Source organism: Osmia bicornis, chromosome 10 (assembly GCF_907164935.1).
Source record: "Osmia bicornis bicornis chromosome 10, iOsmBic2.1, whole genome shotgun sequence".
NCBI classification, from domain to species: Eukaryota; Metazoa; Arthropoda; class Insecta; order Hymenoptera; family Megachilidae; genus Osmia; species Osmia bicornis.
The window spans coordinates 8,855,218-8,867,374 of NC_060225.1; the positions used below are offsets into that span (position 1 = coordinate 8,855,218).

At 40.1% G+C, this 12,157-nt stretch overlaps 3 protein-coding genes across 5 annotated transcripts in view; 2 read left to right on the forward strand and 1 right to left on the reverse strand.

Annotated features, from left to right (window-relative positions):
• Positions 1-15: 15 nt before the first annotated feature.
• On the forward strand, positions 16-2,033 carry LOC114876299 (coiled-coil domain-containing protein 130 homolog). 2 transcript variants are annotated; one of them, XM_029187601.2, is made up of 6 exons: positions 16-99; positions 346-661; positions 744-1,004; positions 1,082-1,214; positions 1,276-1,517; positions 1,948-2,033. In XM_029187601.2, the coding sequence occupies exons 2-5, from the start codon at positions 350-352 to the stop codon at positions 1,509-1,511; spliced, it is 942 nt and encodes a 313-aa protein (XP_029043434.2). In that variant the 5' UTR covers positions 16-99; positions 346-349; the 3' UTR covers positions 1,512-1,517; positions 1,948-2,033. The 2 variants fall into 2 exon arrangements, with proteins under 2 accessions (XP_029043434.2, XP_029043433.2); XM_029187600.2 differs by having other exon boundaries at positions 31-187.
• On the reverse strand, positions 1,541-2,668 carry LOC114876305 (ragulator complex protein LAMTOR4 homolog). The gene is made up of 2 exons (XM_029187613.2): positions 2,301-2,668; positions 1,541-2,212 (listed from the first exon to the last, which is right to left on the reverse strand). Exons 1-2 carry the CDS (start codon positions 2,370-2,372, stop codon positions 1,973-1,975), a joined length of 312 nt encoding a protein of 103 aa, XP_029043446.1. The 5' UTR covers positions 2,373-2,668; the 3' UTR covers positions 1,541-1,972.
• Positions 2,669-2,681: 13 nt separating this feature from the next.
• LOC114876290 (zinc finger protein 423 homolog) overlaps positions 2,682-12,157 on the forward strand; it is a 45,267-nt gene continuing 35,791 nt past the window's right edge. For both annotated transcript variants that reach the window (XR_003789352.2, XM_029187575.2), the window contains exons 1-4: positions 2,682-2,761; positions 3,193-3,863; positions 10,176-10,256; positions 10,365-10,427. Coding sequence is in view for 1 of the 2 variants with exons in the window: in XM_029187575.2 (XP_029043408.2) it covers positions 3,824-3,863; positions 10,176-10,256; positions 10,365-10,427 (184 nt within the window). In the remaining variant the exon portion in view is untranslated. The remainder of the gene's footprint in view (positions 2,762-3,192; positions 3,864-10,175; positions 10,257-10,364; positions 10,428-12,157) is intronic.

The following is a 12,157-nucleotide window of genomic DNA, read 5'->3' on the forward strand; positions in this document are numbered from 1 at the left end:
CACAAATATAGTATGAAATAAACATCCCAATACCTATCCACAGAAGCGAAACGTCCTTTGGCTGATGGTTTATTAGTTTTCCTGAAAATTCAGTGTCAGGTAAACAAAATTGAGCACAGTGGGTGCAAAATTTAAGTTAAAAATACAAATATTTTGATTTACTTTTGTAAACTGAATAATATTCAAGGTATGGTTTGTACTATCAAATATTTTTAATCATAACCAAATGTTATTATTACTTGTATAGCTTATTTGTATTGTGTTATTTAAATATGTTAACAAATTGATAACTTATCAAGTTAGGTTGCGTATTCCATTTGATTTATATTCATAAAATTTTTGTAGAACCATGGGGGAACGTAAAGGAACAAATTTATACTATCCACCTGATTATGATCCACGTGTTGGTGGATTAAATAAATTTCTTGGTACCCATGCACTACGAGAGAGAGCAAGGAAGCTCCACATGGGTATCCTTATCATCAGATTTGAGATGCCATATAATATATGGTGTGAAGGATGTGGAAATCATATAGGAATGGGTGTTCGTTATAATGCAGAAAAGAAAAAGATTGGAATGTATTATAGTACACCATTGTATCAGTTCCGCATGAAATGTCATCTTTGTGATAATCATTTTGAAATAAAGACTGATCCTGCAGTAAGTAGTAATGTAAAATTGATTAAATAAGGTACTTCTTATACTGGAATACTCACAAACTGCTGGAATCACGTTCTTTCAGAATTTAGATTATGTAATAGTGAGTGGAGCAAGACGTCAAGAAAATAGATGGGATCCAAAGGAAAATGAGCAAGTTGTACCAGAAACAAAAGAAGTATCATGCAGACTTTACGACGATGCTATGTATAAGCTAGAGCATGGTATAGAAGATAAGAAAGTAGCGAAATCCCGTGATTCCGCCTTGGAGAGTGCATTGGCATTAAAGGATGCTACTTGGAAAGATGATTATACTTCGAATTGTGCATTACGTTCGGCTTTTAGAGTATGTTTTGTGCTATTGTTGTAGTTGCTATATTATGAATGTTTTAATGATTAGATACTAAGTACATGATATTGCAGTCAAGAAAGAAGGAATTACAGAAAAAACAAGGTCTTGATCAAACATTGCTTAAGAAAAGCGGATTAAACATTGATTTAGTGAACGAACATGAAGATGATATAAAATTGGCAAAGTTATTAATGCATAAAAAAGGTAATAATTTGTTAACTTTATTAATAACGATTAGAATATACATTTGTTTATTATGTTTCAGAAGTAAAAAGAAACGGAAATAATTCATTGAAACGGTTGGTTTCAATCGTTCGATCTAAAGATAAGTTAAGAAAATTATCACAGCCTACATCGAGTAGCGATATAAAAAAGCAGAAAGATCAGTTACCAAAGCTGCCAGAATTGACCCAACCAGAATCTACATCGAAAGCAGCTACCAGTGTATTAAACATCTCGTTAGTCACATATGATAGTTCTGACACCGACAGTGAATCGTAGTATTAGGTATTTAAAATAAAAAAACTATGTAATTACTATAATTTTTTATTTATTATGTATAATATTTGTATGTAAAAATGAAATGCTAAGTAGTAAGGTAATGAGCAGAAGTAATCACTTAACAATTTATGAAACGATATAAAACGACATTAGTAATTAACTAAATCGTGATTGTTTCAATTATCCGCGTTACATCGTTTCTTACAGGTATATTTTCGTTTCTATTAGAAAATATGAACTAATTGATAAAACTATAAAATAAAAAAGATAGTTTTTTGACATTAGAAAAATTAATATTTATTACGATTAGAAACAAGTTACATACAAAAATTTTATAAATTTACATTGAATCTTTGTCTAATCATGTTCTAAGAGTATACATATCTTTATTATGTTATACATTATTTTTATATGATTTTTTTTACATTTTTTTTAGATAACATGATACAAAAGTCCAATATTTATACATCAATTAAGGGTTGTGGTTCTACAATAGCAGTTGTAGAGGAAATTAGTTTCTTCACTATGTGAATCTTCTTGTTTGAAAGACAGATAATGTAACAATGATCTGGATATGTTATGGATATTTTATCAAAAGCCTCATTGTTGGGAAATGCTTTAGGATCAATCTTATTAGTTAAGGTGACTAAACCAACAATAATATTTGCAACCCTTTCATCATTTTCTAGTTCACCTCCAGACTAAAACAGTAAAGTATCCTTTATTTTAACAAGTTATTTTATATAATAAAATTTTCGATTTGGTTTGAGTAGTAAACAAAAACATTACCGTTAATACAGCTCCATCCTCTGTCAAAACTAAATGTCCAACCTGATCTGGTATACGTTCCAGCGACAACATATTTCTCCTTGTTGTTAATAATTCAAGTATTAATTAATGTTTAATGGAACCACAAAGCAAATTGCTGAAATTTCGCTTATTTTTGAGACAGATTCCAACCTCTCAAAAAGAGTCGACAGAATAAATTAAATCACTAGGTATCAGCAATTTGCACACAGTAAAACGTTGAAAAGATGAAGTACGCCAATCAAAATTTATACCATGATTACACAAAAGTCAAAACAAAATGAAAGTTGATGAATAGTCATAATAACAATTTTATACATTTTTAGTTTGTGTGGAGGCTCTACTACAGACGAAATTTGTGATAAACCAATCATCTTATGGAACCATCGATCATAGTTGGGCATTTCATCACCAGAAGACGCTGGTAGTTCCAGTTTTTAAAAGTCAGTAACACTTATTTTTATTCTCCTTTATTATTTTATTGCTTATTACTTTAGGAAAAAAGTAATTTTTTATTCGGTTAGTTTTTTCATTGACCGCCAGATAGACTTAACGGTATTGTTTTCAAAGCGCGAATTCATATAAAATTATATTGATCCATATGAAAGCACCTTATCAGAAGTTAGATGTTTGTTTTAAGGAAGAGAAAATAAGAAAGTATATGTTATTTCATATTTTTATTTGAATTTTATAAGAGTAGTTTACAGCATTAAAAAAAAAAACACTTGAAGCGTTCGATATTTTTAAAGTTAGGGAATGGGGAAAATACAGAGAATGAAAGTAGCGCTATATATTGAATATATTTCAGTTGTTTAAAACAATAGAGGTATAAGAAAATATCGTTTTATCTAATTTTTATATAAATTTATTTCAGTCATAATGAACTGCGCAAGTTGCTAAGGTTAACCAATGCGCATGCGCGAACGGTATCAGTGGTTCTCTGCGCCGGTGATGTCGCGGTTACGCAGTCATTCGTCGCGCGTCTTTCGAGCGCGTTTGTTCTGTGTTAATGGTGTGTCGTGCTTTGAACGCGTATTTGAGTCATGCGAAACCACGTGGTTTCCGGTGCTTGCACGAATACGAGTATAAAAGTATCCGATTGAAACAGCTGGTTATTTCTTCTAAAAAATTCTTTCTATGTGCGATCGGAATCGTTTTTTCGATAGCTGTATAATACGGCTTCTCGGTACGCGAAGATGTTATTCGTCGTTACCATAGTTACGAAGCGCGGGTAACGGAAGACAGTTTCGTTCAAATTCGCGCGAAATCGTCGATCTTCGTCGTGACTACGTACTTCGTGATCGCGTCCTGTCAACGGTGCGTTTTTCGAAACAAATTGTCGTAGGATTTTGTCAACGGTGCGTATTTCGAAACAAATCGTCGACGCGTTGTGAGGGTTTGGTGCGCTATCGTATCGTGTTCCGTGAAAAGTGCGAAATGTGACTGAATCGTCATTGCTGAACCGTCATTGCAACCTGGTCAGCGGTGTGACGCGGCACGCTGATATGTCCAGAAGGAAGCAGGCGAAACCTCGATCTCTGAAACGTGAGTATCTAAGATCATTTTTTATCAGATACACAAGAATTTCGTGTGTCAGCTGTAAAAGCTCGCGACGACAATTATGCTAGCGTCGGTACTATAATTTGCGACGCAGATGGTTTTTTTTCTCTTCCTTTTCGTTCGTGTTTGTAAACTGTTCGTTCGCTGTTGCGACACGTGTGTTCGCGATATTGTGTTTATCGAGACCTTGAGATCGTCGAAGAAACAAAAAGTCGACGTGTTAAAAATCCTTCTTGGAAAGCATTGTTTGACGGAAGCGTCGTTTCGTGGTTTTTTTTATAACATTCTGTAACGTCGCAATCGGAACGTCGTTGGCCGAGGTCACGTGTCACGCGAACCAAGATGGCGGCGTCGGTTTAAAACAATTGCATTCGTTATCGAATTATATATATTTTATTAATGAATCAAAATAATTATAATAATTTTTACTAATCACTACTATTATAATACACTATATATTACACGTGATTATTTTCGTCATACCAGTAAACGTATAAATTAATAAAACAAACAGCCCACGATGATTCTTAGCTTTCTGTTCATCTTGAAAAGCTGAAATCATTTAGAATCACCTCGAATCGATGATCATGCTCGGTAACATCTTTTCGAGGGAAAACGCGCGATTACAATTGAACCGGTACGATAGTTGGTGCATCGAGCAGCTTGCTCGAATGATCCAAACAGGACGCGAGCATACATGTTCCGGGATAATCGGAATAACAAGAGAGTAAGGATGATGAGGTTCGTGTAACGAGCGAGAGAGACGAGTGTACAGAGGTGAGAGGGTGAAAATAGGAAGAGGAAACGGACGTAACAGGGTGAAATTGAGAGAGAAAGAGAGAAATACGCTTTGCAGAGAGAGAAAGAGAGAAGAAACTATTCGAGAAGGAAATAGCGATAGAAACACACAATAGTTGGTCAGAGAGGGAAATATGAAGAGGATAGAAGAGAGAGAGAGAGAGAGGGAGTAGTCAGCCAGGATGGAATTAGGTGGAAACCCACGGGACTGCTGCCTCTCCCCATGGAATTCCCGGCCTCTGTAATCACCAGTTCTCCTATCCTATCCAATTCTGGTCGCACGCTCTTCTCATCTCTCTTGCTCTCACTCTTCTCTTGCTTCCTCTTTTTGGCACACCGTCGTTTCTACTTTTTATTCTTCAACCTCTTATGCTCGTTCTTTCCTGTTTCGTTCAACGTTCACCTATTCCTTCTTCCTCTGCTGTTCTCTTAGATCCCCTATGGTTTTTTCCCTCTCGTTATGTTGCTTCTGTTATGTTATATTCGAATCGCGATTTCTGGAATCAGAATCATGGCCTTTTTTCAAATTGTTTGTCTTCTTTAACCCTTTAACTGCGGGTTTGGTTCATAAACCACGTACTAAAATTATAGCCAGAGGCGGTTGTGGTATATAAACATGTTAATTTTTTTGCTAATATCAAATAGCGGCTGTGGCTTATACACCAGTAAAATAAAAATAAAATAAATACAATAAAAAAATCTTTAGTAATATAATTTAAAATTAGAGCTATCGGCTGTGCTAAAAGTACCCGCAGTTAAAGGGTTAAATAATCAATCCTGGATATTAAAAATAATAGTATTTTTTTAATAAAAAAGAATTCCATAATAGAGGCACTAGGGGAAGTAGTAAATAAACGGTCAGACAAGCGGAACAAGTAGAATAAGCGATCAGACAGGCGGTCGGCTGTGCCATCTGGTCGGGCAAGTAGTATGGGTATATCATATGGTCAGCCACAGTAGAATAGGAACAATGCGTGGTCAGACAAGTATTATAGAATACAAACCTTAATTATCTCTTTATTCAATCAATATTCATACAAAGTTAAACAAAATTTCCTAGCTGAAAAACATTTTTCCTAAATTTTCCACAATAAAGGGATTAAACTTGTCACGTTTGGTGAGGGGATATTTCACGTATGTATGTTTGTCGTCGACCAGTCAACTTTGTCCTATTCGTACACACGGGAATATAATAATTTCGCGGTGAAAGGAACAAAGAGAGAGTATATGTATAAAATAGGAAGGGAGGGTGTGAGAGAGAGGGTTGGGCAGAAATCGCGAGTTTCTAGCGAAAGCAATTCGATGTCCTATCGGATCAGCAACCACCACCACCATTACCACGATGCGCCATCGCCATCACCATCACCACTCTAGTGAGCATCACGAACACGCGGTTAGCCACGAAATAGCAAGCCTGGCCCGATAGCATTGCGAGCATTCGTGATATAGGGTGTCGCTAATTAATGCACGATAATGAACCTGGACGCAACCGAAGCTGTATTAATGGATTCCAATGTTCGTCATAATGTGGACGATCCGTATGTGCATCGGAACCCGTTGGTAATTGCGTTAATGGAGGCCCATCTGTTTGCGATGTCGGCTTTTCGGCTACTTACGCCCGTCACTCGTCCACCGAATAATCACTTGCCCGAGGCCAGCTGACCGGAAACCCTTTGGTCCACTGAAATTTCACTGTTGATGATTTAACCAACAGAAATTCATTTTTACTTCTAATTATCAACCCTGACGAGATCCTCTCTGTAATAATTTCTTCAACGTACAGATTAATTCGTGGATGAATTAATAAACAATTTACGGTTGCATTAATATTCCCTATTACATAGTAATATCGCGAGGGTCGGGTATCCTATAATCGTAAACATTACAATGGAGAATCGGTACGCAACGAGCCGAATCAGTGCGCATTATGCTTCAGGGTCGTGACTGTAATTTCCCTCAACTCCATAAATGCATAATAATAATAATCTCTTGATTTAAACCAGGCTGAAATTATTTACGCCGTTACGATGAAAAAGGAAACGAATTTCTATCGAATGAAACACCGTCTTCAAAGGTGTGGGTGGGTTACTATGTAAATTTCCAGCTTACGCTTCGAATCCCTTTAATCGCGGCCACTCTAATACTTAATCCGCTATTAGTTTTTGCAGCGACAGCCCTAATTCCTTGGTTATAACGATTATAATGCACCTTGCGGGGATGAAATTTTGGGGGGAGATTAAGCGAACGGATTTTCGTTGAATTATTATATGCAAAGTGGACGGGGTTTTCGCTTGATAAAATTGTAATTATATTTTATTTCCGTCTCGGATAAATGGTACGGGTCGTCGACGATCCACGTGGCTGGGAAACGCGTTAAATATAATCGATCGATTTTCAGAATTCTCGCCTCCCCTGATTTGATCCCGAGTGTACACACGAGCGGTGTGCTTAATCGAGAGGCAAAGTGGGCGAGACGATACTGTTGTGTAAAAGTAGCCGGCACGCGGAAGGCTGCGTTACACCTTCCGGAAGTAGAGGAGAGACATAGCCGAGAGGACGCGCGGTATTCCTTTGAGGCAAGGCGAACCGATGACGTACGTCCACTTGGCGTCCCTTTTGCGGCGAATCGTTGCCCACGTGCTAGGAGAATCGCGAATTGTCGTCTGTCTTTTCGCACACCAGGTGCGTTCAGCCTTCCTTGAATCGCGATCGAAAGGTCACCAGCTGTGTCCGTTACTTGGCCAAACATCAAATTCTTATTACCTTTCAATATTACCCTCCCTGATTCCCTGTTCCCTATCAAACGCGGCGTTGAAAGGAGGTGAGCAAAGTATAAATCGGTTAAAAAAAGAAAAAAGAAAAGGGAAGAAGAGGTGTATTATTGGGTATAGGTGAAGATAATCCAACCAACGGGACGTCGATGCCGAATGTTGTAGGGTTTAGGAAGTTAACATCGGGCTTTCGGAGTCATTAATCGATATGCCGTGAATAAAGGAGCTGGCTGCGGGTTATCCAGAGCGACTGCTATCTCTGCTGGCCGGGTTGCAGCCACCGTACGTCTTGGACTCGTGACAGCCAGTCAGACAAGCGAGCGGAGCAGCCATTGGGGAAGGGCTGCTCTCGCTCGGTCTGTTGCGGTAGCTGGCTGCTACAAGGGAAGTCGAGAGCTGCTGCTCTTCCCGGGGGAATCTAACCCCGGGCCAGCTCTGACGCGGGCTCAGACTCCCCTGGGAACAGCGCATCCGTCGACGAACACCCTCTGGCTCCCGAGCACGCTACCTGGAGCACCCGGGATAACTTCGGTGCCACCGTTCTATCCGGAGAATATTTCTTTCATCGAAGAACGGACTTGATGTTAGACGGGGTTGTTTCTTCGTTTAGGGGAGTCTAGGCTAGGTTCATTAACCCGTTCATTGCCAGGCGGGCACTTCCTTTTCCTTGTTTGGTTTTACAATCATCTCCGTCAAGCGTCGCGGCGAACGTATTCGAAAGCGTTATCGAAAGTACTAGGGATGGGGTTAAGCCGCAATATGCAGTTATCCGAGACGAGGGTGGTACGTGGGTCATAATAATACGTCCGTTTAACGTTAGCCATCCCCGATGGTTACTGGGCTGTGAGAGAGAGAGAGAGAGTCGAGATTGCTAGCTGTATTTTCAAGAGCTTACATGGTCGGCATCTTCTTCGTGTCTAGGCTATGTAGTATTACGTGGCTTCTTACGTGCCCGTATCGTAAGTAAACACACAGCTGCAGTTGAACATAAAGCTAGGAAGGTGGACTTGGCCGGCCAAGATGATAGCCAATCCCCTTACCTTTACGATTATTGGCCAGCCACCGGGCTGTTTTACCTCGCTGCCGAATTGTTTACACTATTTACGACAGATCGAATCCCGGCGAGGTTGGTAGACGCATACGAAGAAGAGCCCGCCGCGAGCTATTCGGTATTCAGTCGGCTCTATGGATCCTGTACGCGACCGCGTTAACCCTATGGACCGAGAAATTGGAAGTTCCGTTTAACTCGATCCTCCTCCGCTTTCCTACGATAATAATTGTACCCTTTGCTGATATCGCGATGATTGTCGAGCGATGGTCAGACTTTGTTTTAGGGAGGGTTCCAAAATTAGTGGTTCCAAAATATCAAATGTATCAATTTTTCAACCAAATTTCCTACGATAATAATCGTACCCTTTGCTGATATCGCGATGATTGTCAACGGATGGTCAAACTTTGTTTCAGGGAGGGCCAAAAATTGGTGGTTCCAAAATATCAAACGTATCAATTTTTTAACGAAAAATCCGATAAATGTGATATTGGAATAATTGGGAAGTTTCATGGAACCGGGTTAGAGCAATTAGCGAGACAAGGTAGAGAACGGAGGGAAAACTGCTGCTCTCGATGATGGATGAACCATTAACCGGCGGTGGTATCGCGGTGGCACGAAGCTGCTCGACAAGAAGCAGCTTGACAGCTGACAGGGTGGAGGGTGCGAAGGTTCAATCGAAGGGTGCTTGCCACCGGTGCCTTTGGCTGATGTCTTTTGGAATATTTAACACCATCTTCCATCCAACGGTTTGATGCGCCTCGTTGTTTCTCCTCCGCGAGCTAATGCTCTTTCCATCCCAAGCTTTCCAATAAATGTCTCGATAGTCTTGGATCAACTTTATTTGTTTTTTTTTTTGCCAAGCGTCGTCAAAGTTTCCCTATTATCGTTACTCGAGAAACAAACTACTGCTCGTCTTCTCCTTTAACCACTTAGCGATCCGGGTACACTCGCGATCAAATCAGGCTTCCATAGGGAGAATAGCGATACAGGGGGTGAGAGAGGGTGTATGCAAAATAACAAACGACCTGTTGGCCACGTGGACAGGGGTGTAATTTTTTAAGTTTAATTTTGTGGTCCCACGTGACAAACGGATGGTTCCACTATACGCCAGCCATGTCACTGTGCTCCGCAGCTATATTTCACCCTGGAAACACGACTAGTCGTTTCGTTTTTGATGATATACGAACGCTTCTTTCTGCCATTCTAATTTTCTGATTTAACATTCTCCAACTAGCGACGATATTCCTATGAACTATATAAAATTCGTGTATTTAAAAAAAAGAAAAATAGAAATTGCGTTCGCTTCTTTCATCCCTTAGAATTATCCTTACATTTACCACGCGTTTCCCAGTGAAACGGGGTTCGTTAGAGTCGAAAGTTATTCGTTTTCGTTACACAAGCGGTCGCAAATCTTTTTCATTCGTTTCCTCGGACATCGCGAGGGAAAAAAAGCCGTGTTATTAATCGTTTCTCACTCGGTGTATTCGTATTCATATAGCAGCGAAGAACCTCGTCGAACAGAGAGAGAGCTGGAAGAACTACAATTTCGTTGGTTGTTACATCGCAAACCTTCTTTCTTTTTCATTCAAATCTGTTGTCACAAATACAGATTTCATTCTACGTTACTGATATGCAAATGAAATGAAATTAATGGTCGCTTGTCTACTTTCTCCGCAGGAGACGAAGAGTGGGACGAGGGAAACGAGCAGAATGTCCTGGAGGTAACCGAGCATGATAATGAAACAACGGGAATTAAACGTGAGTGTTACTAAATACTTTCTATCCGGTTATTAAATACCATTTGCGCGTGATTTTGTCGCGTTAAACGTTGCTGATTGTTCATTAGATGAATTTTCCTTGTTACAGAGGACGAGGAGGAGGAGGAGGAAGAGGAGGAGCTGCAGAGAGCTTTCAGTCGTCATTCCGAGGGTGAGTCGGACGTTATTCCTTTAATTATTATTATTGCTTTAGTTAAAAAATTTATTATCAGCTCCAATTTTTCAAATAATCGTTATTAGTATCCTCGCTTGAAATTTCTAATATAATTATATTAGAAATATTCAAATTATTTTACTCGCTTTCCCTCGAACGGGGTCGCGTTTAACCCCGTTCTCGGTTCGTCCTTCCGGGAATCCGTCCGCGGTTTCGCACACTTTTCAATTGGTAGGAGGAGAGTATCGTAAGGTGTGCAACAATAGAGAAGAATCGAGGGAGGTGCGGTCGATGCATTCTGGTGCATTACTTTTATCAGTTCTCGCGAGACATTGCCTTGCAAACGGGCGACGTAACAATACGTTCAGACAGGTCGTTCTCATTGTTCGTGGCCGCTCAAGAAACGTACAATTCCACCGAAGACTCTATGAATATGGGATTCCTTTGTCCCGTAGGATCCTACGGTGTTGCGTGCATCACCATCGCACGCATTCATCGCTGCAATGACTGTATTCTTCGCTGGAATGCTTTCTTTTATCCCTTTCTCTCGGATATTTAAAGATTTTGATATTGCTGAAAGAATTTTGTACACAGGAGTCGAGGACACACGTGGCAGTTCCTTTCAAAATGGTAATAGGGGCTCAGGTGGTAGAAGGTGATCCAAACGTGCTTATTACATCTATGGGCGTAGAACAATACACAGGATTCTCTTGAACGTACATTATCGAAGAAAGTATCCATACAAATTACTCTTCAAAATTGGATAGGGTAACAAATGGGCTCAGGACACTTGGGTCATTTTCGAGTAAATTATTTAACCTTTTAACTGGTGAGGTAAGTTGAAAAAAAGTCTTGGTCTGTCGATCGGTTAATAAAGGGTGGTATAGTCGGTAGGTTATTTCGCCACGGTTCGGGTAATTTTATCTGAAGGTAATGAGGATGGTCGACGTAGAAGAGGGGTCATGTATTAAAGAAACGAAGGAAGCTGGATGTTTTCTCGTCGAAGTAACCAGGTAGAAGGAAGGATAGTGGAGAGGAGAGGCATCTCCCATGGGAGCCGGTGCCCTCCTCCGGGATACAACCTCGTTCCAGGCCTTCTCCAAGCCGGTTTTACCTTGGAGTGTAAAGCGCGCATTCGCAAGTACACTTGGCGAAAGGTAAGCTGAAATAATAATCGGCTGGTACAGGGGCAGGGGGAACGGATAAAAGTCGGATCTCGCTTCTCCTCGGGGAGGATGAGAGAGCACACGGGCTAACAGGGAAAAGAGGAAACGAATCTTTCCAGGTAGGAAGCTACGGTTGCGTAACAACGGGCCACGAAATTTTATAGCTGGCTAAGATTGCCGTTCGAATCGTTAGACGAGATTATACGATCCCTCTTCGCTCGATCACCAAATGAAAATAGTTTCCTATTTACGTTTGTAAATAATTAATTACCTCGAGCTTGTATTACAGTAACATTTTCGGTATTTCCTATTTTCTGGATAATGTTGGACGAGTGGAGAATGGAAAATTGTGTAGGTGTTGGCTACGTGACGAATTGAAATCTCTGACATTAAGAAAATGGGGGGATCTCGGTTCCCAACGGGAGAACTTGGAAGGCCCTACGACCTGATGGTGGGTGACGAAAAGTGAGAGGGTGGTAGGAAGATTATGCGAAAGCTGTTCGAGAACCAGTGTCTTCCCTGTCTCTTAAGTAAGATACTGATAAATTTGGATACTATCCT